General features: G+C 49.3%; 9 protein-coding genes across 9 annotated transcripts; 7 read left to right on the plus strand and 2 right to left on the minus strand.

Moving 5' to 3' along the window:
- Positions 1 to 422: 422 nt before the first annotated feature.
- Positions 423 to 3632, plus strand: CI109_102170 (uncharacterized protein; the record flags this gene model as incomplete). Its single annotated transcript, XM_032004829.1, has 9 exons — positions 423 to 722; positions 829 to 1057; positions 1129 to 1186; positions 1246 to 1498; positions 1541 to 1612; positions 1661 to 2650; positions 2712 to 3131; positions 3192 to 3353; positions 3417 to 3632. The coding sequence occupies 9 exons, from the start codon at positions 423 to 425 to the stop codon at positions 3630 to 3632; spliced, it is 2700 nt and encodes an 899-aa protein (XP_031860944.1).
- Positions 3633 to 4397: 765 nt separating this feature from the next.
- CI109_102171 (uncharacterized protein) lies at positions 4398 to 7303 on the plus strand (the record flags this gene model as incomplete). The annotated part of the gene is made up of 9 exons (XM_032004828.1): positions 4398 to 4511; positions 4604 to 4826; positions 4896 to 4953; positions 5009 to 5264; positions 5323 to 5403; positions 5446 to 6423; positions 6492 to 6863; positions 6930 to 7088; positions 7166 to 7303. 9 exons carry the CDS (start codon positions 4398 to 4400, stop codon positions 7301 to 7303), a joined length of 2379 nt encoding a protein of 792 aa, XP_031860943.1.
- Positions 7304 to 9765: 2462 nt separating this feature from the next.
- On the plus strand, positions 9766 to 10950 carry CI109_102172 (uncharacterized protein; the record flags this gene model as incomplete). Its single annotated transcript, XM_032004827.1, has 7 exons — positions 9766 to 9829; positions 9972 to 10105; positions 10212 to 10284; positions 10373 to 10488; positions 10557 to 10626; positions 10710 to 10768; positions 10834 to 10950. The coding sequence occupies 7 exons, from the start codon at positions 9766 to 9768 to the stop codon at positions 10948 to 10950; spliced, it is 633 nt and encodes a 210-aa protein (XP_031860942.1).
- A 267-nt stretch (positions 10951 to 11217) lies between these two features.
- Positions 11218 to 11942, minus strand: CI109_102173 (uncharacterized protein; the record flags this gene model as incomplete). Its single annotated transcript, XM_032004826.1, has 2 exons — positions 11218 to 11339; positions 11399 to 11942. The coding sequence occupies 2 exons, from the start codon at positions 11940 to 11942 to the stop codon at positions 11218 to 11220; spliced, it is 666 nt and encodes a 221-aa protein (XP_031860941.1).
- Positions 11943 to 14096: 2154 nt separating this feature from the next.
- On the minus strand, positions 14097 to 14933 carry CI109_102174 (uncharacterized protein; the record flags this gene model as incomplete). The annotated part of the gene is made up of 4 exons (XM_032004825.1): positions 14097 to 14187; positions 14269 to 14329; positions 14404 to 14472; positions 14603 to 14933. 4 exons carry the CDS (start codon positions 14931 to 14933, stop codon positions 14097 to 14099), a joined length of 552 nt encoding a protein of 183 aa, XP_031860940.1.
- Positions 14934 to 15334: 401 nt separating this feature from the next.
- On the plus strand, positions 15335 to 18100 carry CI109_102175 (uncharacterized protein; the record flags this gene model as incomplete). The annotated part of the gene is made up of 11 exons (XM_032004824.1): positions 15335 to 15446; positions 15525 to 16033; positions 16086 to 16229; positions 16292 to 16423; positions 16477 to 16680; positions 16744 to 16998; positions 17058 to 17165; positions 17224 to 17511; positions 17563 to 17826; positions 17887 to 18014; positions 18070 to 18100. The coding sequence occupies 11 exons, from the start codon at positions 15335 to 15337 to the stop codon at positions 18098 to 18100; spliced, it is 2175 nt and encodes a 724-aa protein (XP_031860939.1).
- Positions 18101 to 18796: 696 nt separating this feature from the next.
- Positions 18797 to 20824, plus strand: CI109_102176 (uncharacterized protein; the record flags this gene model as incomplete). Its single annotated transcript, XM_032004823.1, has 4 exons — positions 18797 to 19348; positions 19438 to 19573; positions 19636 to 19712; positions 19778 to 20824. The coding sequence occupies 4 exons, from the start codon at positions 18797 to 18799 to the stop codon at positions 20822 to 20824; spliced, it is 1812 nt and encodes a 603-aa protein (XP_031860938.1).
- Positions 20825 to 21459: 635 nt separating this feature from the next.
- Positions 21460 to 23813, plus strand: CI109_102177 (6-phosphogluconate dehydrogenase (decarboxylating); the record flags this gene model as incomplete). Its single annotated transcript, XM_032004822.1, has 11 exons — positions 21460 to 21531; positions 21631 to 22018; positions 22142 to 22291; positions 22351 to 22377; positions 22481 to 22725; positions 22801 to 22824; positions 22901 to 23131; positions 23200 to 23226; positions 23278 to 23341; positions 23409 to 23654; positions 23716 to 23813. The coding sequence occupies 11 exons, from the start codon at positions 21460 to 21462 to the stop codon at positions 23811 to 23813; spliced, it is 1572 nt and encodes a 523-aa protein (XP_031860937.1).
- An 892-nt stretch (positions 23814 to 24705) lies between these two features.
- CI109_102178 (uncharacterized protein) lies at positions 24706 to 26751 on the plus strand (the record flags this gene model as incomplete). Its single annotated transcript, XM_032004821.1, has 6 exons — positions 24706 to 24966; positions 25038 to 25212; positions 25283 to 25540; positions 25607 to 25691; positions 25756 to 25955; positions 26012 to 26751. 6 exons carry the CDS (start codon positions 24706 to 24708, stop codon positions 26749 to 26751), a joined length of 1719 nt encoding a protein of 572 aa, XP_031860936.1.
- Positions 26752 to 26786: the final 35 nt, after the last annotated feature.

Raw genomic sequence — 26786 nt, forward strand, 5'->3', positions numbered from 1 at the left:
TGTGTTGTCGGTACAAGATAGATGGTATGGACACTTGTGAGCTTGAGCGATTCAATGGTATTGCAGTGCTGTCCCTCAATGCACTGAGGGGTTGACGATCAGGGAAAATGAACTTCCTGTCGTCACACCAGTTCTACGGGACGTTGCCGATGTATGAGGTGTACTGTATGCCACAAGCACTAATCTATTAGCGCTTGGACGTTATCAGTGATAGATGCGTGTTTGTATGGGTGTAGTACGTCCTAAAGGAGGATTGTGTGCACACAGAACACACACACCGCCGTCATCATACCGATCCGTGCACACTTTCGTGGGAAATTCTTCATTCTCATACCGGCCTTCCAACTTGATCATCAGTTCTTCAGTTTGATTCTCTCCACGCTCGCACAAGATTTTTACATCTATCAAAGCTTTGTGACACAATGGATCGTCGCAGCGAGGTCTTGTCCAACCTCTTCCGTCGACAACTCGGTTTACCAACCCAACACGAACAAAGACGCGGTCTACTCCGTGCACTTGGTCAACATACCGACTTGTCAGGGTCTCACACCCACGTTCTTCTTGGCGACCATGATATTGATCATAGTGCGATGTTAGGTGATCATGCGGTTGGAGCTATCAAAGCAGGGTTGGATAATCTTCCTCCTTGTTGCACGGAAGAAGGGGGTTGTATCCCGGAGGAAATGTGGCAGGTGTTTGCGAATGCTCATCATGCGCACAAGGTGAGTGCGCGATGTACCTCGAGCTTGACGCAATATATCCCGTTTCATGCCATTTCTAGCAAGTGATACACAGTGCAGGGGTCAGCATGCTGATCGTTTGATGTAGAAAAACGCATATATGCCACCGCAAAAGATCTTTGAAGTCTGTCTCCCCAAACGCCAAGACGTCATGGAATGGGCCAACAACACGGCGAACCCGTATACACATCCCTCTTCGCCACCCAGCAAGAACAAGCACTATTTCCTCGATGGTCCGACGTACAGCTGTACCAAGGATGTTGGCGAGCTCGAACCGTTACTCCTGCGACAGCTGAGTATACCAAAGAAGCATGAGGGTGAGTTGAAAGGGCTCTGTGGCTGCTATGGAGACACTCTTGCTGACGTGGGATACTCTTCGGCACGGCAGGCAAGGTCATCTTTGTCAGAGTACTCACAAAGACTATGGTTGACAGTGGTACCACCTTGTGAGTCACCTCAGTCACTCATTGTAGGGACGGCTACTGATCAGTTCATACCTACTAAGTCACGTCGAGGATTCCGAAGGATTCGCACTCCCTCTTACTATCCCTTTCCCTACCCCGACTTTCTACTCGGACTCTCGGGAAGTGCTGCAAGGCCTCTATCCTGCTGGCACAATCCTCGCTATCAAGGAGCCTTACCTCAAGTTCGGCTTGGACGGGTACTATGCCCTGCGAGTCGAAGTTCCGAGCGATATCGTATCCATCCATCATCTCTCGGAAGAAGCGAAGAAAATCAAGTGGAAGTTTCCCTCGAATGTGAGTCCAAGAGTACATGAACAGGTGTACTGATATGATTAGGGTGCTGTGGAGATGAGTTGGGTAGATAACAGAGCAAGTGGTGACGAGATGAGCCAGGAGGGTAATTACCTGGTGAGTCGACTTGTGGGAAATTTGCCGATCCCTGACATGTGGTTTTAGATTGCTCGTAGACATTACACCTCAGCACTTGCAGATCCGACCCTCGCCAAAGACTCGATCGAATGCTTCAGCGTTCTTCTCTCTCTTGTCGATTGTAACCTTCAACTTCGTTGCTACGGTGCGGCGTATCGAAACTGTGTCATCGCTCAAGCACTCCTCGACGCGAAGCACCCTTGGTCGTCCGATGTGGCGGAACACGATAAGGCAAACCTGCGTCTTTGGAAAGCTGAAGCAGCGTATGAACTGCAATTATTCAAGCATGCAAATTCACTCATCGACCTCTGTGAGGATACCATTGTCTATCGTGACACTGTCAAGAGACTCCGACGAAGTCTTGTTACTCGTCACGAAGAAGCTAGCGACGGTCACTACGACTTACATGCACATCGCCTTGCGGTTCTCGACGATCCCACTCCGCGAAGCGATGTGGCAGACTTTGTCGGTCCGATCAAAGTCACCTACAATCCGAAAAGAGGACGAGGTATCGTTACAACAGAAGATGTCGTGGTCGGCGACCTTATCATGGTTTCCAAGGCGATCGCAGAAGGATACCCGGCAGCGGCGAACGGTGTATCCGTTCACGGCTTCCAATTCGACAACACGTTTCATATCAGGGCAGGAGCTGCGCACCTGATCTGTCAAGCGATACACCGACTTGTAGACGATCCGAGCATGTCGAAAGCATGGAGCGGCTTGCTGAGCAGCGGGGAACAAGCAGGCAGTACAATCGACCGTCCATCCCCGGTGGTCACTGAAGAACAACGATTGAAAGACATCTGGCATCCGGCTCGAATCGACGTGAACGAGAAGATCTTTCCTGCGTACGATGTGAATGCCTTTACTGGAAACATTCAAAGCTCGGCTCCACTGACCGATTCCGACATGGACAATACGAGCAAAGCGGCGGAGTTTCCATTGTTCCTTTTCGGTCTTCCGTCTCTCATCAACCATTCGTGTTTGCCCAATGTGTCACAGGTCTTTCTGGGAGAAGTAAGTCCATCCTTACACATAGCCATGGTGATGGAGCACTTATGAAAGATGTCTGGACTAGGTCGCGTATATCCGTCCTGTTGTCGATTTACCCGAAGGGACCGAGTTGACAATCTCCTACGTCTTCATCGAAAAGTCTTACTACGAGCGCATGGAGCAACTTGACGACTGGGCAATCGGCTGTTCGTGTCAGCTCTGCGTCCTCGACCGAAAGGACGATCATTTCGAACGCCAAGAGCTCATGGAGAAAACCCATGCGCGGCTCGAGAAAACGAGTAAGGCATTGGTCAAAACGGGGTACGAATCTCCGGCCGCGAAGAAAGAGAGTCGTCAGACTTTGGTCGCCTTGTATAAGTTGGAGGATGAGGTCGAGAAGACTTATGCGAAAGGTAGACCGAGATCGACAAAAATCGAGTTGGGAACCGTTTGGAAGACTATTGCCATACTTGCAGCACACGTTGATCTGGAAGAGTCAATTAAGGTGAGCGATGACTTTGGTGTCCACTTGACATGAGGTGAGAGCTAAGTCCTTTACCTCCAGGCCGAGGTCGCTTCATTGGAATGCTACGGTCTTGTGCCTGCCACCCAAGCACAGCGCAACACGCACGGTCGATCCATTCAAGCCTTCACTTACGCTCCTCCTGGTGGCGGTGCAGTGATCGTCAGTTTGCTCAAGATTTCCAAGATGTACTACGAGCTCAACGTGAGTAGGAATACACACTGAAACGGATATCTGGCTTCTTCAGCTAACGTCTCATCTTGACAGAACACCGATGAAGGAAGAGCTTGGGCTCGTACGGCCTTTTGGGCGCATGAAATCTTGGTCGGAGGAGGAATGCCGCGATTCGCGCAAAGGTATGCAGGATATCTCCCCAAGTGGGACGAAAAGGACTTGGCTTGGAACGAGGTCACAGAGGATCTTTGGGCTGGCGGGAAGAAACCCAAAGGATGGTCGAAGACTTACGGGTGGACATTGGAGTGATAAGAGCAATCATTACGAAACGAGCAAGAAAGGAGGAGAATTATGACATTGAATTCGATATGTTAAGTAATTCGTAGATACTTTGTTAAGTGACACTATGCGCCATATGCCAAAAAAACATGCATCACCATCATCATGTACTTTATATGACCAAGACCAACTCACTGCACATCGGAGAAAAATGGTAATGCAATCGATGGGAAGTTGGTGCGGGATGATCCCGCCCAGTCCACAAGCAGCCATCGCACCTGGGGTGCCTAGATGTCCATTCGATCACGCTCGTACGCCTGAGAGTGTTCATCGGTACATACAATATACACGGTGACGGGAATGCTTAGGAACAGTAGCATGACGACACGTCGCGACTTGATGGAGCTCGCCACTGCAGTTCCGCTGATGATTCGCGATAACTGATATGATCTGATCTAGGAACGAGGAGTACGTGCATGCAATTTACGGTTAAATAACTTTTAGCCTTCAAACTTCTGACACGAGAGTTGTTAGTGACATCAAGAAGCACCCATACACACAAACACACAAACAGACGCACAGACAGGCACAAGTGACTTCAAATCGTTGTCACTCCTCTCGTTCTTTTCTTTCTTCTCCTTGCATCGCAGTGGAAGGAACTTCAATATCATAACGGGACTCGAAGGAATTTGCTCAAGAGGCAGTCTTGATATCCAAACAGGATACGGACATTCCTCTAAGCGATTGGACGAGGATTCCGTGCGCGAGGAGGGTAGGGTGAGAAAGGTGGTGAATATGAAGACACCTGTGTCCAAGAGGAGCAGTCAAGAGGAAGGAGGTGCAAAGGGGATCAGTAGGATGGAAGAGGAGTATGAGCGAGTGGCAAAAAAGGCAAAGGAGGCGTACGAGGTGAGTCTAAGTACCCTCCTCTACCCTCCTCTTGCTATGCTCCCTTAGTCCGGAAGAACTGTATGATGAGCTGAGCGAGACTTATTGTTCAGCGGAACCGGACTACTCCCCCGACACCCGTCGATATCAATTTAATCCCACGTCGCGAAACTGTCGTGGCTGCTGAGAAAGATAGGGTTCACATACCGTCTGATCCGAAACACAAACGAATTCTTCAAGTGTTTCGAGGAGGACCATTTCGCTCGTCCACCAAAACTGTAGAGGAGCTGGAACACGTCGCCATACGACAGCTTATTTGTCCGACAAGGAACGAAGGTGAGTGATAATTTCATTACCTCTCGTGAGCGTTTGGTAATCCAAGCTGAGTGGAAGGTGTGTGCACAGGCAAAGTCCTTATCTGTCGAGTACTGACGACCTCGCTGATTGGGAATGGTATTACCTTGTGAGTCATGTACTTCTCCTGTCTAAAGCGTTGACACTGTTCTGACCATACACAGCCACGTAGAAGATCCCGAAGGGTTCTCTCTCCCTGTCACAATTCAACATCCCACACCACGACCGTCTTACGGAATCTCCGCCACAATTCTTCAAGACCTCTATCCACCAGGTACGACACTCGCCATCAAGGAACCTGATGTGCGATTTGGACTAAGTGGTGCATATGCGCTGCGAGTCGAAGTCCCGGTCGACGTGGTACTTGTCAATGGTCGATCAAGCACAATTGCACGCATCAAATGGTCGACTGGTTCTGCTGTAAGTTTCGGACAGTAAGTAGTGTGAGTAATATAGCTGATGTTGATGACGCCCGTAGGGACCGGATGAGCTGAGCTGGGAGGAACACAAAGCCGCTGGGAATATGGCGATGGGTCGCAGAGAGTACATGGCACAACTGGTGAGTTCCATTGACTCATCGCAGTCTCTAACACACCCACAGATAGCTATCCGACACTACACTCTAGCGTTGGGCGATCCGGAGGTCACAGCGGATCCGTACAAAGCCTTGCTTATCGGGCTGAATCGAGCACAAGCCTATCTCGACATTCAGCAATTCGGCTCAGCGTATCGTGAATGTCACTACGCCCGAACCCTCGTGGAGGATGGAGGCAAAACTGGAACTCCCATCGAGATCACACAAGATCAAAAGAAGAAACTCTACTGGCGGATGATGAAAGCGGCATATGGTCTTCGACTCTGTGACGAAGCTCAAGCAATACTGACTAGCAAGTGTTCCGGCTTGGCTATATCTGAGCTACCCGACTACGTTCTGAAGATCGTCACTCAGAAAACTGGTGCATTGCATGGACGATACGATTGGACCAAGTTATGGGAGGAAACACGCTTGACCCCATCGCCGAACCTGGATGTGGCGGATTATACCGGTCCTATTGAGGTCCGGATCATCCCCGGTCGAGGAAGAGGATTGGTTTTGACACAAAACGTGCAAACAGGTCAAGTATTGCTTGCATCGAAAGCGGTCATCACTGGACACCTTTCCGAAGCTCCGAATACTGCGTTGGTCGGATTGGATTTCGGATCCAACATATCGACTGATACGACTCAGGTCCTTGCCCTTGACAAAGCTATTCATCGACTGCTCGATGATCCGAGCTTTATGCAATGCTTGAATGGTCTTCATACTGGTCGAAGGGATGACCCGGCTTCCGTCCAGAATGAGTTTCCAATCGCGATCTCCGAAGAACAACGACTCGCTGATATCTTGCAAGATCGACTACCGGAGATCGACATCAACAAGATCGCAGGTGTACTAGATGCCAACTCTTTCGGTGTTTCCCCCCTCAGTCGTCGAGCTTCAGATACGGGTATGGCTGAAACTGCCACGATGTTATTTGGTCTTCCTTCACTGGCCAATCATTCGTGCTTGCCAAATGTGATGGTCGTACATTGGGGTGATGTAGGTTCAGCCTGTGTTTACTCACTATGTCGACCTACGCCTAGCTGACAGCAATATATCTTGATTAGATGATTGTATATCGTGCCCTTTACGACATACCAAGCGATACTGAATTGCTCGTTTCGTACTTCTCGGGCGAAGAGGCATACATCGAACGGAGTACCCTTGCCGAGCGATGGGGTTTCACCTGCAGTTGTCCCCTCTGTGTGACTGACAGGAAGGACGACTACGTCGTTCGCGAAATGCTGCTTGGGCAAGAATACCCCAAAGCACTCGATCACCCCGATCCGCGAGTGGCGCTGAAAGAGATGATGCAGCTGGAGAAGAAGGTAGCCTCTACGTACCAGAAGGGGAGAGAAGGGATGAGACCTGAACTGAGGCCAATCTGGAGACGCATCGCGGACTTTTGGTGGAAGATCGATGGACGACATTCTATTCCGGTGAGCTGGCTTTTTTGATGCATGATGGACTTCTGAACGACCGACGCTCTGTTTCATGCCCCTTAGGCCGAACGACTCTCACTTGAATGCGTCGGAACGATCTTCTCGACGGGTGAACAGCGTGCAGCACACGGTCGTACGATCGAGCGATTGCCCGACAACGCAAGTGACGGGAAGATCATTAGCATGCTCAATATCGCTCACGCGTACTTCAGATTCACGAGCGTATGTTGTATGGGCCAGGACAATTGTGGGAAGATAAGAGTATGTAGCAAGTGCTGACCTCCTTGATCGTTCTGCAGAACCCTGTTGAAGGAACCGCTTGGGCTAGAACAGCATACTGGGCGCACGAGATGATACTTGGTGGAGGATTGGCGATATTCCTCGAACGTTTTCAAGATCATTTACCGCATGGATACCCGATCGCATGGGAGACATGAGTAAAAAAAGTATAACTAGTAGCATTGAACAGTCATCGAAAAGAACGAGTTCCTGTAGCATAGTGCATTAGTCGACAATCGCATTGTAGTGGTCCATTCACTTCATATTTCATGTTCCGTGTTTCATGTCAAAACAATCATGCATGTTCTGTTGGAATTTGGCCTCGTCTACAGCCGCTCTATTCTGCTACCGAGCTTTCAAGGCTTATCGGCGTGCTTAGACGCAGAGGTGCTCAAGTTGAAGCTTGTCCCTCTTTGAGAGGAATTTGAAAAAGGAGAATACGATTGGGATACGATGTTCGAAGATACTGTGCTCACAGAACTCAATCGGCCAACATCGATGTGGCAGATTTCGTCGAACCTATCAAGGATGAATCGGTCAATGCAGGTCGAGTTGCCGGCTGTTTCTCACGGAGGATGTGAAAGCTGGTCAGCTTCGCCTTGTAAGCAAGGGCATCATTACGGATGATCCATCCGCGGTGCCTAACACTACTATGATCTGTATGGATAATGAAACTGGGTCCAATTACGAGACACCACATGATCTCGCATTGGACAAAGGCATTCATCAAATTATGGATGATCCTGAATAACTTCGATTCTGAATTCTGGAATGCACTCGAATACAGGACTCGGCCTCAAGGTGAGATATCATCTCCTCTCTCGACAGAGGAAGAACGGCTCGGGATTTGAACATGAAGGTAAAGATTGACGCGAATAGGATATATGGAACACTTGACATCAACGCTTTCGCGATCAAGCTCATTACGAAGCGTGCACTCAAGCGCTCCCCCAACCAAGGGATTGTTCCGTATGGATTTCCCTCCATGGCTAACAACGCCTATTTGTCTAACGAGTCTACTTCGCACTAGGGTAATGTATGTGACCTCTGCTACCCCAAAGGATATGGCTAAGGAGGAGGACTAACACTGATGCATACTGTAGGTGATGGTCTTTCGAGCGATACACGATATGAGCAGGATAACGAACTACGATCATGTTCGTATCTCCCGACTACGATTGAACCATTCGCAAATCCTACATCCAACACTGGAGCTCCGAATGCTCGTGGTCGTTATGCCAAGCCGATAGGAAGGAGAATTACGCCCTACGAGAGGAGATGACGTGCACGGAATGGGAAACTCTGAAGAGCGACTGCTATAGATCTCGCCTCAACGCAATGCATTATGGATGGAGGGTCAGTAAATCTGCGACAGAGCGGGATCTAGTCCGGTTCAAGGCATTCGAAAAGCGTTTACGGGCAACTCACGGAGAGGATAGGAATTGTCCCAAGATCGAGTTGGCGCAAGTTTGGCGGTTTTTGGTGGAAAGGGGATCGGCGTTGGATATTGTGCAAGAGGAGTCTATTGAGGAAAATGGATACAGTCATCCCGAACCCGTTCGCTTCATCAGACAAAGCTGATCATACTTTACATGGGCCGTGAAACAGTACCTAGACTGTTTAGGGTACAAACTTGCTAATGAGGAGCAACGTCAGGCGCACGGAGACCAAGTATCCGGCATACTCAGCAAAGCTGCCTTCCAAGTGATGCTCAATATCGCTAAAACTTCGGTGCACACATGCTAATATGTGATTTTGATCCGATTGGACCATGCTGAAGGACAAGTGTGGGCGAACACTGCATTCTGGGCCAATCAAAATCCTAAAAGGTAGTGGTGTAACGTTTTCAAACAAAGGTGTAGTACAGCCTCCTTCCGAAACCTCGATGTTGATTAGACGTCAGGATGATGACATATGCATCGGAGCTCGATCACTTTGTCACAAGGCCGACCAGCAGAGCAGCTCGGGATGATCTTGTCTACAGCTGGCACCGATCTTGGGAGGAGTGTCTCGCGTGGCAACAGACCGCTTTGTGGGCTCACGAGCTACTCATCGGAGGTGGAGCGAAGCTCCTCAAGAGCGATTTGAGGAACACATCACTCAGCCTGAGAAGCTTGTTTGAGTCAGATTTCAAATTACGATCAATAGGGGTTGAGTTCATCAGAGGGAGAGATTGGATCACATGATTTGAAGAACATGCCAGAGAGGGAATACACGTGATGGAAAAGAATAAGTTATCCGGCGAGTTGCTGTGTGCTATACATATATATCAGATAGATACTACCTATACATACCATACACCATGTACCAAACCTTCTAAAACTGCAACGACGTCCAAGTGCATATCAAACGTCTCGCAAAGACCATAACTCAGTATGATCGGTAGGACGGCAGTAAATAGATGACCGAAGGCAACTTGCCACCTCGCCACCCAACTCTGAGGTTGCAATAACACGCGTCATCAAGCTAACTTTAGTCACCACCTATCAACAAACTATCATATCTCCTCACTATTGTCTTCTTGCATCTCATATCTTCACAACTACACGCCCTGATCTCAACAGCATAGCTCATCCTCACCCACACTGCCTTGACCTACATCGTACCTCCGGAAACAAGCATGAGCACTGCATATCCATCGGGGTTGAACCTCAAGTTGTTATTGATTGGCAACTCGAGCGTAGGTCAGTGCCCTTGTTCATCTCACCGTCGCTTGATACAAATCCCGTGATCATTCTCATAAGACCGCTTCAATCTGATATGGCGGTATAGTGTACCCAATACTGTACACTTGAGCTGATATATTGTATGTAATTGTGTAAATAGGCAAATCATCACTCTTACTACGGTTCACAGACGATGAATTCCTCTCGGACGAAGAGACAGCAGCGACTATCGGTGTAGATTTCAAAGTGAAGAGTATAGAATTAGATGGGAAGAAATACAAACTATCAATATGGGTGAGTGTTGTGATATCACTTCCCATCGTACTTTGATTCGATTACAACCTATGGTGGTTCGATGGGTTGTGCTGATATTTGGTTTGGTTTGGTTTGGTACCGATAGGATACAGCTGGGCAGGAGAGATTTAGAACTTTGACGTCTAGTTATTATCGTGGTGCACAGGGTGTTATCTTGAGTACGTCACTCACTTGGCTTCGACTATCATCAAGCCAAACTTCGTTGATCGTAATTGGGCTCACCGTTTGTTCCTTGTATGCTCGCAGTGTACGACGTATCATCTCGACAGACTTTTGATGAGTTGCTCAAATGGTTCAAGGAGATCGACACGTATTGTGGAGAAGGCGTAGTGAGGATGGTAGTTGGAAACAAGGTAGACAAAGTGAGTCGGAACATAACGGAACTGGGCATCACGAATAGCAACGGAAGCTAAACACTTGCTTCTTGTAGGAGTTCTCGAGACAAGTGTCCACCGAGGAAGGTCAGGCTTTTGCACAGCGTATGGGAGCGCTGTTTGTTGGTAAGTCCATGTCCTTCTACGTATGATGTGTTACTGCGGCTCGTTGTGTGCTATGAGGCTTATGTGACGATCTGTGGTGATAGAATGCTCGGCGAAAACTAGGTTACACGTCCCCGAAGCGTTTGAGGAGCTTGTCCGGAGGGTGAGTGGAAAATGAAGGAATGTCTGGTCTGGTCATGCGTTCATCTAACCCTTATTGTCTTGCAGATCCTGGCTACCCCGTCGTTATGGTCGAAATCTGCTACGCCGGCCACGGCCCGTCGAGAGGAACCTATCCGATTGGAGGAAGAGAGCAGTAGTTGGGTTGGAGGTTGCGGCTGCTGATCGCATCATCTGGGCCAATTTCAGCAGCCAGGATTGAGCACGGCGATTAGACGAGGACGACTTTGACGAACCATCACGACTATCTCAGAATCTGCGAATGATCACTTAGAATATATCTATGCATGTTGTTGATTATACGACTGATACAGTCAGTTGATTATAAGGCTATATATATGCGGGTTTAGAGAATGGGTGAAAATGTGACGAGGTTTGTGAAGATACTTCTATGAAATCTTGGTGGTTGGGGGAGGAGTAGGAAGACACCGTTTAGTGCTTCTCGGGGATTTGCTCTCCCTGTTCGGCGAGGGACTCGTAAACTACTGATCGCTTGGAGACGAAAGAGAACTTGTCGGCGATGGTCCAGAAGAAACCGATGGTAGCGAGGGCGACTACAGTTGGGAAAAGTCAGTCAATGAACGTTATATCGCACTTATGCTGTTGCACTTACACATGGCCCAGGCGAGACCTGAGATAGCGGTGACTCTTGAACACTCTTGGAGGAAAGGAACCCAGTTTGGAGCAAACTTGCTTGGGTCGTTGATGTGTTTACATTGTAAACCGTGACCGAAGGGAGTTTCTTCCAAGATACCAGCACCGGTACCGAACCAAACTCCGAAAGCGAGGAAGACCGGCAAGTAAACAGTCAATCCGAGTGCCCAATGGAAGATGGAAAAGAGTAATCCGATCAACGTTGAGAACAACAGTAATCCCAAGGCATGTTGATATTTGCCTGAAGGGTAGTTGGATTGTTCCTGTCCGTATTTGTGGATCTGTTGAGAGACGAGTCCGAGTAAAGAGACATCGATAGCGAACCAGAGGATGAAGAAAACGGCGTAGAACGTTTGTCGAGTGGTGGAGAAGACGGATCGGATAGGGAATCGACTTTGTCGAGCGACAGGGGCAGTCTCAGTAGCAGCGGCTGCTCGATAGAGTGGGATATCAGTATCATGGATCTTTCGTCGGTCAGATGGCAGACCGGACGCACCTGGCATTGTGGTTTAGTTGAGGTTTGAAGAGATTATTAGAGACTAGTTCGTGTGTTGTTCAGCAACGAAATATAGATTATGTTTTCAGGATGGGAATGAGAATTTGACCCTCTTAAGCATCCCTTCTGGCTGTTATATATATGCATGCAACTCGTATATTTCGGGGACGGAATATGTACGTCGGCTGACAAATACCGAGTCATCCATCATCCTCATGACGTGTGCTCGCTCACCGACCATCGTATTCTCTCGAATATAGTAGTCCAAAGGGTTCCAAAGGGACCAGACACCAGTCCGATTGAATCTCATGAGGTCAAGTGCCGCTTCATGGGGGTGAGGTAACTTGGGTGGTATGCGTTGTCGTTTTGGTCATCCTGACATCCGAAATGGGTGTTGAGTAAGGTATACGAAGCGAGTCAGTTGGTCGGTCACCGCGGAAAGACTCGGTTGCGATCCAATCACCCAACATATAACTAGGTTGATCATTAAACTTTTTTTCAACTCGACTTGCCAATTTTGGTCAAAAGTAATGTTCGGACAACGTAGGTCGTGGGTGCAGTGACAAGCCACCGACGAAGCGATAGGTATATGCATACATTACATTATTGACGGATCTCCAGTCCAACCCTTTGGTCCATGATTCAATCAGATTATAAATACGGCCGCGGCACGTATCTCATCCGTGGTTGAGACATGACCAAACCGTTCAGATTTCCCACAATCTCTGTCGAGCCAAGTCTGCTGAGCATAACCATCTGCTTGATCATCATATTATCTCATGTACTGTCTCTCTCCACTTATCTCCCTCGTCTGTACGCGCATATAAGCATCATGACAAGGTCAAAATCATCAGCCATTCGAGCGAAGTGACGCATCTCCCTCTCGGTATAGCGGGTTGTCATTGCACTGAATTTGAATTTTAAACATCGAACAAGCGACGTCGTTTGCCACTCAGGGACGAACCCAACAGAACTCTGACTCATGATAGGAATTTGGATATTACGTATTACGTATTCCGGTCAATCCGTGTTCGGCAGTGGCTGCACTTCGGAAGCAAGTCTATGCGGTAGTGGATGTACAGGTATACAGGTATACAGGTTGGAAGCGGCGTTGAAGTATGGGCGAATATGATGTTGTGCTCTATACATGTACAGTACAACACGGGAACGATAGCGTGGCCTGGATCGCGTCATTGGTCGCGCAGCACAAAGTGTGTATAATGTAACGCTGTCGGTGCCTATTTTGTCATGGCGATCACCTTCTTTCCTGTTCGTGACTTGACAATTGACGTGGCTGTTCTTCTGAAACCAATTGGGTGATCAGTACATAGAGACAGGTTTGTCCGGACAGGAGTGCGGCTAGACCAGTCTGTCAAGCTGCAGAGACTGATCACACCGAGTAAAGTGGATGACAGGGAAGCAGAGATACTCCGACCATGCTGTCGTTAAGGTGCCCTCAGAGTCTCATCCACATCGTGAAGTCCTGTGTGGAAATTTTAGTATTGACCGGACTGCGGCATTCACGTGTAGCGATCATAGCGTCAAGCTGTACCTCCACCCTGACTGCCAGCTTTCCGGGGAGTACGCTCGATCACACACCACTATCACTTTCGCTCCGATCGAACTCTCCACGCTCGGTCCTCCTTTCTGTCCTCCCTTCATAATCGTCCCCACCAACTTGTATCTCTCAATAACAGACGGTCGCGTAGCAAAGAGGTTATTGCGTTAGCTTTACACTGAATTTCAGAGTCGGCGCTCTGCTTGTCTCTCTCCACGAGAGTCTGGGAGGGTCCTGGACGAGAAAATCAGACTCATCTTCGGATGGTCGGAAGTGTAACTTGGATTCGCTAAAGGTCGTGGGCTCAATCCCCACCGTGATCATAAGTTTTTGCAACCACGAACGAACGGCTTGGTGGGGCGAAGAGGCCTCGGTGAGGGCGCGATGGGGCAACAGAGGGTCCGAGCGATACTGAAAATGCCAGGCCCGAGCACTGACCAATCGCGCGTAACGTCGACACCGAGTTGAGTAACAAATCGACGCACTGTTCGGGCTCGAGACTAGTCACGGAGGACTTGATGGGAGCGGCCGTACTAGACCATGTTATACTATGCATGATCGTATCGTCGTCATGTCGTTATAGTCAACCTCTCGTCGCTTTGCTCAATCTTCTTCTTCTTCACCTTCTTCTACTAGTTCTCCGCAAACAATATACTTGCGTTCGAAATGCTCGTGCCAGCCTTTCATATTATCTCTGCGAGCAGATAGTTCAGGTCAGGACAAGATCATCGATCATATGCGGGTCTGTTGTGAGCAGCTGCTTGGATGTACTTACATTTCAGCAGGGGTCAGGTCGGATAATGTATCCAGTGAGTCGTCGAGCGGTGTTAGCATATCTACGCAAATGGGAAGAGATAACATATCAGTCGTGACTCTAGTGATCCTCGTCCTCTGAGGTGAGCAGACTCACCGAGTTCAAAAGACTGCTTGGCCATTCCCCGAGAAGCGTCATGTCCTGCAAAGTTGCCATAGACCCCGTCTGCGTAAGATGAGCGAGAGTTGATGAGAGACAGAATGAAATTGGAAGTGGAATGGCAATATCAGCACGTTTTCACTGATATCGTCGGACATGTTGTTACGAGTTACGCCTGATGCTCGACCGCACTCACCTGGCCCATAGAATGTCTTTCCCGCTGTCACATCAAACACTGTTCTCTCTGCAAATTTCCCGTCCCTCCCTACCCTCATGATAGCCAACAATATTCTCTCCCCTTCTTTCCCACCCGCCGAGCCAGTCCCATCGTACCGCAGTAATTGCTTGGCACTAAATTTCTTGTGTCGGATGACATCGGGATGTTTTGCAGGGATCCAATTGTACGTATCTTCAGAGTAACTTGTTGGCGGAGGACTTGGTGTGTGAGCTGCTGGAACGAATATCCGGTACGTGAGGAAGAGGATAGGGGGAAGTAGTAACAAGTTGAGCGGATTGGAGAGTGACATGCTGGATGGGGGCGGGGATAAAGATCTATCTAGCTGCTACGTATAGGCTATCAAGGCTGGTTGATCCACCCATCAAGTGCTCTTCAGGAGATGACAGCCGAAGTTGGACGCGGAGCCGAGCAAACGCGAAGCTCTGTTGTTCTTTTGGGTCGATGAAACGTGGCGATAACGTGGTTGTGACGACTACGAATGCGGCGGCGAAGTCAAGTCAAAGTCATGGAAGGTAAGCGCGAAATATCATTCTATTTTCGCATTTCAATTCCTGCTTCCTTCCTTTCTATAAAAACAGATAGTTCACATCGATCAAGCCAGTCAACTCAAGTCACTCTTTCTTCCAAGCAAACACGCTCTCAAGACACCTCCCTTCGATCGAGCTGTAGTAAACCGACAATCTTGTCAAAATGATGTACAGAGCAAGCGGCGCTTCGGGTTCCACGGCCGTTGGGGCAGTCATGAGAAGAAGTGGACACGGTGCCATGCTTCAGCGAGGCGCAGGTGGTTTGGCTTCTAGGCGTGAGTCACAAGTTCTCGTGTCACTGATGGGCTGGCAGCTTAGCTGATTATTCTCGCCGCTCCGATTGATACTCGCAGAACACCAATTGTATGCCCAAACGCTGAACAACACTTTTTCCAATCGAGCATTTTCATCATCGTTACCTATCCCATTACAAGCTCTCACCCTCAGCCATCAGACTCGACTGGGGCAATCTCCCTTCGCCACTCGATCAGTCTCTACCCAGACTCAAACATCCACGGCAACTACAACACCGCCTCCTCTTCCCCTCACTACGACACCGAAAACCTCCGCATCGATCCATGATCCACCATTGGGTACACCCCCACCTTTACCGCCTGCACCTTTATCGGCCATTCCCCCAAAAGTTGCCGATCAAGCTTCAGAAGAGATCGTAAAGAAGGAAGAGAAGAAGGAGAAGAAGCCCACTGGTCCTTTGCCGGCGAGAGTCTGGGCGGTCGTAAAGAAGGAAGCGGCACATTATTGGGCTGGAACAAAGCTTCTCGGTCAAGAGATCAAGATCAGTTCCAAATTGCAGTGGAAGGTGTTGAACGGAGGGACTTTGACCAGAAGAGAGAGAAGACAGGTCAGCTGAACCTTATCGACAACGCAGTGAAAGCTGACATCTATCCCTGCAGCTGAAACGAACGACTACCGATCTCCTTCGACTTCTTCCCTTCTCGGTCTTCGTCGTCATCCCTTTCATGGAATTGCTCCTTCCCGTCGCCCTCAAGCTCTTCCCCAACATGCTTCCTAGTACCTTCGAAGGAGAGTTTGCAGCGGTAAGTGCAATCTCCCTCTCTGGGCCTCGCTGCATTTACTAACTGTTATATCTTTTGAACAGAACGAGAAGCAGAGGAAGTTGTTGAAGGTCAGGATTGAGATGGCCAAATTCCTCCAGGAGACTGTGAAGGAGTCTGGATTGAAAGCGGACAGTGTTGTGAAGAGTGACGAGTTCAAGGAGTTCTTCCGAAAGGTGAGTATTTCGCATCTCAGTCGATCTCATAATGTAGGTCTGACCCACCACAGGTCCGATCGACTGGTGAAACTCCTAACCAAACCGACGTCGTCCGAGTCGCCAAGCTCTTCCACGATGACATTACCCTCGACAACTTGTCCAGACCTCAGCTCGTGTCCATGTCCCGATACATGAACATCAACGCCTTTGGAACGGACAACTTCTTGAAGCATCAGATCCGAAACAGATTGGAGAAGATCCGTGTTGACGACATGGTAAGTCAGGTGTTCAAAAAGGTGCATCGAAAAGCCTAGCTTACCTGATGTTTTTCTGCATAGATGATCCACGCCGAGGGTGTTGATTCCTTGTCCACCAAGGAGCTCCAGCAAGCTTGTCAATCTCGAGGTATTAGATTCCAAGGTGTCTCACCTGCCCGATTGCGCGAAGAGCTGGAGACGTGGATCGAGCTGCATTACACCAACGGTATCTCTGGTGTTCTCCTCGTACTCAGTCGAGCCTTCAACTTTGAGCAGAAAGGAGACGATATCATGCAGAGTTTGGTGACGACCTTGAGTAGCTTGCCCGAGAACCTGGTGAGTTACACTATACCCGTTAAAGGAGGAACGACAACTGACATTGATTTCTTTCACAGCTTAACGAGGCTGAGCTCAACGTTTCCGACGAGGCTACTTACAAGCAGAAGTTGGAGGTCTTGCAGCAACAGCAAGAGCTGATTGAGGACGAGGCGGAGCAGGAGCAGGTAAGTGCTGGCCATTTTCAACTCGAAGGCCGATTTGCTGACAGAACACCATTCGTAGGAGGAGCAAGAAGCTCGAAAGGAAGAGAAGGAGAGGAAGGAGCAAGAGGAGGCGGCGAAGCGAGAGGAGGAGGAAGCTGCCAAAGCTGCTTCTGCTGAGGCTTCTGGTGTCACCGAGGCGCCTGTTGAGGAGAAGGAGCCTGCTAAGCCCGAGGAGGACGCGAGGATGACCAAAGAGCAGCTTGGCGAGCTCGCAGAGGCTTTGACCATCTTGACTGCCAAGTCCAGTATCGTCAAGGAGAGAGATGAGCTCAAGACACTGTTGGAGGAGAACTTGCTCTCAGAAGCTGTGAGTATCGATTGAGTAACCATTTGAGCAGCTATTGATGGTGTTGTACAGGAATCCAAGGAGCGACAAGAGGAGGACAGCCCTACTGTCGCCGTTTCCAAGCGAGTACGATCCATGATCAAGAAGATTGACGCTCAGCTTGAGAAGTATGACGAACAAGTTGGATCAAGTCTCAACGTCATTGATACTACCGCTCATGGTCAAATCGCGCTCGCCGACCTGAAGAAGGCTCTGAAGGTTATCAAGCACAAGCCTTCAGAGGAAGTCATCGAGGGTTTGGGTAAGAAGTTGGATGTGGACTCGGACGGTTTCGTTGTGAGTATTGCAAGACATTCAGAAGTCGGAATTGTGAAGCTAAACCGAACATTCTCGTAGGAACTCGACCACGTTCTGGAGCTCACGCAAGACCACGGACTTGGTATCTTGTTGGAGGACGAGGCGGCCCAGACATTGATTGAGAAAGGGTCGAATATCAGACACAGCAAGGACGTGAAGGAGTTGAAGTGAGTTTGATGCCTCATTGTGCAATATCGAAGCTGATGTTATTACTTGCTCCAGGCCCAAGAGGGAGGATATCATTTCGGAGTAGATGGGTACAGGACGGAGTACGGAAACCGGAAGAGCAGAAGTCACAGAAAAGTAAAAGCAACAAGAGAAATATCACATTCATTGCCAACCTGTCCGATCACCCACTCACACAATGCATATTCTTGTCGCATGGTTAGAAGGTATGATATGGGATGTTGACTGACGAGTGTACCATCTGTGGGAATAGTATTAAGGTTCTGAAAAGCGGGTATGGGGTAAGGGGATGACGTTGATTCACATTTTCATGTCTCGTTGAGTTTGTTAACCGGACCCTACCGCCACCCACCCACTCACCCCTTGGTGCAATGATCAGTTTTTACTTTTTGGTTCCTATCACCCGGTGCTGGTACCATAGCATGAATACACCTTCAACCTCCCAAGCATAGCATATTTCTCCCTCTCACGCATCACACTCGCGAAGCACTGTAGATCGTAACAGTGCAGTGGACTTTGTTGTAGATAGACATTTTAGAGCTTTCCGTTGTTTTCGTTGACGGTATAATCAACTCCTTTGAGGGGAGACTCGGTAACACTCGCATCGCATCGCATTTACTTTCCATCCAACTCTCACGCGACATTTCGGTCAACTTTACGAGCATTTTACTACAATATCACCTCCGACCTTCCTGCCTGTCCCAACACATCATTGACCGGGAAGGAGTGATTCGCGCCTTCTCATTCCCCAGCCATCGACGAGATGGTACTCATCTTCTTACCAACGTCTGAAGCTGGTCCATCCTCCTTTCCATCTCCTTCACCGACACATCATCTACCCCTTTCCCAATCGACAAGTAACGGCACGACACCTCCCACCTCCCCTTTACCGATCTTCACGCGGAAACGACGTCGTAAATCGGACGTCTTGGAATCAGAAGATACAGAAGATGGGGAATTTCAACCTAGTCCACCTCCAACCTCAACTTCAACATCGTCATTAATGCGAGGTGGGGGTAAACCACCCAAATCGAAAAATCGTCATAATCCCTCCGTCTCAACGTCTTCCACTACTACTGCTTCCACACAAGGTCATGGACATGCTTCAGCACAAGCTACGAGACGAATGACTCGTTCTAAAGCTCGTAGAGCATCTTCACCCTCCGATCTAATCACTACTTCCCTGGAAGAGATCGCTTTGGAGGACGCAGCGGTCAAAAGTGAAATAGCGAGGTTGGGTTTGGCGCTGAGAGATGTGCAAGGAGATGGAAATTGCTTGTTCAGAGTGCTCAGCTCACAATTGTTCGGTAATGAGGTGAGTCATATCATACTCCTCTGCGTCATGAACGATACGGACGATTCTGAAGTAGTGGGGTTCAGCTGACACTGTCTTCACTGTGATAGAAACGACACGCTGAGATCAGGAAACTCGTTTGCGATTATCTGGAAAGTCATAAAGACACCATGGAGGGGTTTGTCGTGCCGTTCATGAAGGATGGAGAGGGATACGAGGGATACGTACAACGCATGAGACAACTAAGTACGTGGTTATCTCTTGCGTTTGTTGGATGAGTTGTATACCCTCGCTGACGTGAGAGATAGAACAATTCGGAAGTCACATCGAGATTCAAGCGGCTGCGAGGGTGTTCAAGCGGGATATAAGGGTGATCATGTCAACTGTGGGTTGGGTGATGATGCTGGGGTATTCTGTACCGCTGCTGATTCAAATAATGGCACTTTACAGACATCCTTTACCATTCCGTGGCGCACCGAAACATCCTCACGCTCATCACCTCAACCCGAAGACTTGGACGAGGATCATCATTCCACGGCCAATCCCACTACACCACGTCGTCAACTACGCTCCAAGACCACCTCCCTACTCGCAACCCCTGCCGCACCCCCTCCCTCCTCTCCATCTTATGCTACAGCTTTAGCAGACTACGCACCGCCCATCAAGGAAGGTCGAAGTATGCTCTGGCTCGCGCTTTTCTCGCAAGCGGAACATTTTCAAAGTGTCAGACGGCGAGGTGATCGAGATAATGGACCTGCCGAAGTGGAAGACAAGTTGGCAGTTCCTCATCAGAAGGATACGTCTGAAGCCGCGCGACGAGAAAGAGGAGAATTGATCGATGAACCGAAAACCAAATCCGAAAAGAGCTCTCCTTCTCTTGAACAACTGCTAGCATCTCTGCCACCTGGACATGGGATCTCGGCAAAGCATGCGGCGGGCGTATTGGCTAGAGTGAAGGGTGACCTAGGCGAGGCTGTCGAGATCCTGTTGGAGGACATCGATCTCGAAACCGGTCAAGGTAGCGATGTCTCTAGCGATCATCGAGTAGAAGAGATGCTGCACGTTCCCGACCACGCAGTACCCTCGGTCGATTTGTCCACCACCCCGACAGAAGCGGAAGAAGGACTTGTCGGTCATCCCGACGTGATAAGCGATTATCGAGATCCGACAGGTACGAAATCTGCCTCTCCGGCAGGTACGGCCACCACCTCGACGAGATCCAGATCGGATAGTGTAGTCTCAATTTTGACGATATCAAGTGGATGCACAACACAATCGGAAGGCGATAGACAGTCAGGTGTTGCTACTGGGATGAGGAGAGGGTTGAGGAAAGTGAGAGAGAAGGAGCTGAGTCACGGCTTGGAAGGGATGGGTTTGCAGAGACAGGCTCCAGTGACGGAAGTTGCGAGAAAAGAGAAGCGGAATGACGCGTTGAGAACGATCAAAGCGAGCAGGGAGAGGAGGAGATCGAGCAGGGTGGGTGTGGTTGGGGCATGACCGGAGATCCAGCCCAGCTCTTTGGATCAGGTCTACTGTAGACCGTGGATACCTAAAAACGATCACCATGCCGCTCACGTCCAAGATGGGTAAGCCTCGTGATTCATCACTTGGTGACCCAGACACGATCATGATAACGACGACAGCGATGACGAGACGAAGCGACGAAGCTAGACCAACCGTGTGATGGTCAGAAGATCTAATTGTAGACATGTGCTCCTTGCTTGTCCCATGTATATACTGTATCTAGATACGTTGTAGAAGTATTTTGTCAATCAGCCCAACATGCATTTGCATCTGCCAGAGATGACCTAGCTTATCACGTCTTAGTATGATTGTATGCGCAGGATTGCCTTGATATTCAAGAGCTGCAACGGAGAGAGTCGTCGTCGCCGTCACGTGAGTCTGTGACGTCGATGGAGTCCCGCATGGTATCATGATGATGTTGTGGTCGGCAATTGATCTTTACGTTTTGAGATCATTCGACGTCACAGAGCGTAGTGGGGCTATCCAACGACGAGCATGTGTCGCTATGTATAGATATCAGGATGCGTATGAGCCCTATCTTTTCCCCGGAACACCTCTTTCGTCAATTGAGCGGATCGCATTCAGTTCAGTGGTAGATAATCGACACCATGGCAGATATCGATAATGATAAAGTGCAGGATCTCGAGATTGGTATTGTCGGTAGTGGAAGTATGGGAGCGGTAAGTGCGGCTCATGCTTACTACGCTCCAAGTCTCGGCCTGCCCAACGAGAGCATTTACTGACTCGGTGTACTCGTCCTCGATGTCACGTCTCCGCAGGGTATGACCCTCTTGTTCTCGGAACACGGATCCAAGATCGGATGTTACGATTATGACGGCGAAGCGGTCAAACAAGTTATGGAAGAAGCGAAGAAAGATTCATCAGTCGACGAATCCCTAGTTCACGGATTCACATCATTACAAAAACTAGTCGACGCCTTCCCCAAATCGAATTCAGACTCAGACTCGGACAACAGACGGGTATTCGTATTGAGTCTACCACATGGGAAACCTGTTGATGGGATTCTGGATGAATTGTTACCATTATTGGAGAAGGGTGATATTATTGTTGATGGAGGGAATGAATGGTGGGAGGAGACTGAGAGAAGACAGCGTAAAACAAAGGAGAAGGGTGTAGAATGGGTAGGGATGGGAGTCAGCGGTGGATGTGAGTGGGGTTTCCTCCTTCCCCATCCTACACAATCTGACTCTCCCCTGATCAGGGGTGATTCTTGCATTGCATGTGGGAATAGCGTAGGCAGCTGTGCTGATCAATTCCCCCCCCCCCCAGACCAAGCAGCAAGACATGGTCCATCGATGTCACCTGGTTGTTCACCCGAAGCGTGGGAATATCTCAAGCCGTATCTTGAGAAATGGAGTGCAAAAGCACCGAATGGCGAACCGTGTGTACTTCGCATTGGACCAGGTGGAGCGGGACACTGTACGTATACGTAGGGTTGCTGAGTGGACAACGGAGCTGACTAAAGGATCGTACTGCAGATGTCAAGATGATCCACAACGGTATCGGTGAGTTTGCTTCTTATTTTGTCTCCTCTTCCTCCCTCGTGTAGCCTAACTTTCAGGTTGTATCAAATGGGACAGGGCTGATGTTTGCTTGTGACGTTCATAGAACACGCCCACCTTTCTATCCTCTGCGAGATACGCTCTCTCCTCAAACATCAACTCGGTTACTCCAACGACGAGATATCCTCCGTCTTTGAATCATGGTGGAAAGAAGGTCCCCTCCGAGGTAACTTCCTCGTTGGGATAGGATATAAAGGCTTGAAGTTCAAGGATGGGGGTGGGATACATGATGAAGAAGGGATCGTGGAGGGAATGGAGGATAAAGTGACTCAGGACGTGGACAAGTCGGAGGTGGGTTCGCATAGCGCTCCTTTCTACATTTCAGGCGTTTGAGAGGTCGCTGATCAAGATCGGCGCATATCGCAGGGTACCGGAACTTGGTCTACCAAGGTGAGTGACGACTGACTGTCGGACTGGGACCCATACTGGCCTTTTAAGGCGTTTGCAATACTGATTTCATTCACAGGAAATCGCCGAACGACACGTCGCCGCACCGGCCATCGCAGCCTCCCATCAACTCCGTATCATCTCAGCAGACAAGTTCGAGCGACTCAAAGTGGCCAAGAATCTCGATATCCCACAACCTTCAGAGGCTAAGGAGAAGAAGTTGGACAAGAAGGCAAAGGACGAGTTGCTGAAAACCATCCATTCAGCGGTATACGGTGCGGTGTTGAGTGCATTCGTCCAAGGCTTGCATGTGAGTATGGTTGCCGATTTGGTTCGGCCTCGGAGAGTTGTATGCTGATATGACTCTTCTCAATCTAGATCATCACCCGAGCATCCAAGGATCAAGTAAGTGCAGCCTCACATGTCCCTGCTTTCTGAAGCTCACACGCATTACAGAAATGGGACATCCAATTGTCAGACTGTCTCAAGATCTGGCGAGCAGGCTGTATCATTCAGTCTGGTAAGTCGTTCTCCTGGTTGCCAGTATCCACTTCTCATCGCTGATGACGTTGCATATCGTCTGTCAGATGCCATTTCCGAGTTCCTGCTTCCGAAGGTAGAGAAGTTCGGTCCGAACGAGCCGCTCAACCTCCTTCGTGATGTCCCTGAAGTAGCTCAAGAGCTTGCCAAGACCTACGACTCGCTAAAAAAAGTCTGTATGATTGCGTTAGAGACCGATTCGGTTGCGCCTGCGTTGAGCGCTTCGCTGGAGTATCTCAAGGCGGTAGGCGGTAAGAACCTCCCGACAGACTTCGAAGAAATGGAGCTGGATTGTGAGTGTCAGGCGGATCGATTCATGCTTGATGGAAGGTGCTGATCTGTTATATAACGCAGATTTCGGGCATCACAATTACGACCTGAAGCGCAAGCCTGAGAAGGGTCATGAAAAGGGTAACTACCATACAGAGTTCTCTCGAACGCCCGGAGTCTAAAGTCCGTTATCCCCGCCGTGAATCCGTAATGTAGCCCATAGCCGATGACGAAAAGCATGCATGCATGTCGATTCGGAAACCCGAAGCACTTTTCTAAGTCCGACAATGGTTGACGGTCTCGGAAGCAGGCTCCAGAGCAGAGACAGAAGCGACCAAACCACTGCCGCAGCCGTAGGCAAAGTCGGATTAGTCGGCAACTTTAAAATTCATTTAGCGTCGGTTGCCGGCACCGTAATATCATGGCGTTGCCGCGGACCGTTCGATTGATCAAGGGAACATTGATACGACCAGGGTATATTTTTAGGACTCGTCTCACTTCTTGGACAGTCCGCCAGCCGCAGCGACGACTGTATTGTTATTATTTTGGTACCGGATTCTGTATGTTCGGAAGAAGGAAGGAAAGCTGATCATCAGTATCGTCCTTCGCCCCCGGAAGAGCCCCGCGACCGGCGCCGGGCCCTCTGGGGGTGAGTGGGCGATGTAGGCGGGGGTGTTCACTTTACCCTTCATTCGGTCGGGGATATCGGTTGACAAAGCTGGATGAACGGTAAAGCAAGGGATCGAAGCCAAGAACAAGAAGACGAACACACAGAAAGAGGGACCTTGGCTGGTCTTTCAAAGGGGGGAAAAGGAAGAGCGGGGTATAAGTAGTTTAGATTCATTCTCCACCGGCGGGGTTCTTCCTTTCCTTTCACTATCATTTGCAAGAAGTCGTAACGCTCGAAGAAATTCCAAAGGTTTATAACGACAGAGCATAATTGTCGATCATCTTGTACGAAGCCAAACATTCTCGACTGTATCTGTACACTTACGACAATCGACTTTTCCCGTGACCGAACATCACCTTCGAATCGAGTTGACCTCCAAAAGAGTCCACTCACAAACTACAACCATGGCGATCTTTTCCAAGGGCGACAAGTCCGAGACGGGCCATGTTGAAAATGCCCTCGATCCCATCAGCGCCGCGTCTCCCGTTGCGACCACGAACGAGGATCCCGAGAAGGCTCGTTCGGTGACCACGGAAGATATCCATGCTGAGAAGAACCAAGCACAGGGTCGTACACAGGGGATGGATGCGGCGATGGAATTCCTCGCAATGCACGGTGATGGTGAAGATATCACGGATGAAGAGAACAGAGCGGTCCGATGGAAAGTGAGTCTTGCTCGTTGCTTGAAACACACCATATTTGCCTTTTTGCCCTCAAAATGCTGACATTCGCTCAGATCGACTCGCGATTGATGCCGATGATGATGTGTATCTATTTCCTTCAACAACTCGACAAGGCATCATTGTCTTACTCATCTGTATTTGGTATTCGGGCCGATGCCAATCTTGTTGGACAAGACTACTCTTGGCTGTCATCTATCGTCTACTTTGCTCAACTTCTCTTCCAACCTCGTAAGTCATGAAATAATAGACGCATGTCTCAAGTCAGTTTACTGATACTGATATTTTATACACTTTGTAGTATCCGTTTACGCCCTCGTTCGAATGCCTGTGAACGTGTGGGTATCCATCTGTTTCTGCACTTGGGGAGCACTCGAAGCCCTCCTCGCTGCCGCGCACAACTTTGCGGGCTTGGCCGTCGTTCGATTCCTCCTCGGTGGTGCCGAAGCCTCGATCTCACCGACTTTCATCATCATCACTTCGATGTGGTGGTCGAGAAGAGAGCAGCCATTGCGAATGAACATCTGGTACAGTATGAACGGAATGTCCCAGATCCTTGGTGAGTCATATTCTCTCTGCGACCGTGATGTGGCAGAGCTGACGATTGCGAGGTTATTGATCACAGGTTCGCTTCTCTGCTATGGTCTCGGTCACATCAAATCTGACAAGTTGAAGCCTTACCAAATCATCTTCTTGACCTGTGGTCTTCTGTAAGTCCACCTCAAACCACCGCATGCTATCATCATATCAAACTAACTTCCATGTTTCACCTAGCACTCTTGCATGTGCTATTCCTATCAGTCTCATGTTCCCTTCCCGACCTACAAAGGCGAGATTCTTGAACGACAACCAGAAACGTATCGCTCTCGAACGTGTGCGACACAACAACACCGGTACCCAGAACACCGAGTTCAAATGGAGCCAGGTCATCGAAGCATTGACGGACCCCAAATCTTGGCTCTGGACTTTTATGAGTGAGCACAAATCCCGTCAATGTATGCCGATTGTTGAACTAACACCATCTTTACAGTCTTCTGCATCTCGTTGGTCTCCGGTGGAATCAGCTCTTTCGGTCCCTTGATCCTGCAAGGATTCGGCTTGTCGAGCTTCCAAACGATTCTCTACAACATGATTCCCGGTGCGATTGCGATTGTTTCAAACATGCTGTCCGCCTACGCCGTCATGCATTTCAAACGAAAATCGATTGTCCTCTTCGTCGTTTCCCTTTTCCCGCTCGCCGGCGCATCCGCCCTCTACGCACTGCCCCATACCACCGAAAACAAACATACGTTGCTTGCCGTCTACTTCATTTTGCAAGTTTACAACTGTGTTACCAGTTTGATCTTCTCTTGGCAAGCTGCCAACACTGCTGGTCACACGAAGAAAACAACGACAACAGGTATGATTTTGGTCGGTCTTTGTACCGGAAACATCGTCGGTCCTCAACTCTACCAAGCCAAAGATGCACCTCAATACCACAGAGGTCTGATCGCCAACATGATCTGTCTCATCATGCTCTCAGCCTTTGTCGTCATTCAAGGTCTTTATTTGGCCTATCTCAACAGGAGGAACGTCAAGAGGAGGATCGCCAACGGAAAGTCTGGAGAAGTCGTCGACTATTCGCTCGAAGCATCGAGCAAATGGGCAGGAATGAGGGCCAAGCAGGCAGAGAAGGATGCAGCAGAGGGAGGAGCGACTCAGAACCACACTTCTCAAGCGTTCATGGACCTGACAGACCTCCAGAACGAGGATTTCGTCTACTCCATCTAACGAATGTTGTATCTTGACCCCACTTCGCAACTCAT

The sequence above is a fragment of the Kwoniella shandongensis genome, chromosome 4, assembly GCF_008629635.2.
Source record: "Kwoniella shandongensis chromosome 4, complete sequence".
NCBI lineage: Eukaryota > Fungi > Basidiomycota > Tremellomycetes > Tremellales > Cryptococcaceae > Kwoniella > Kwoniella shandongensis.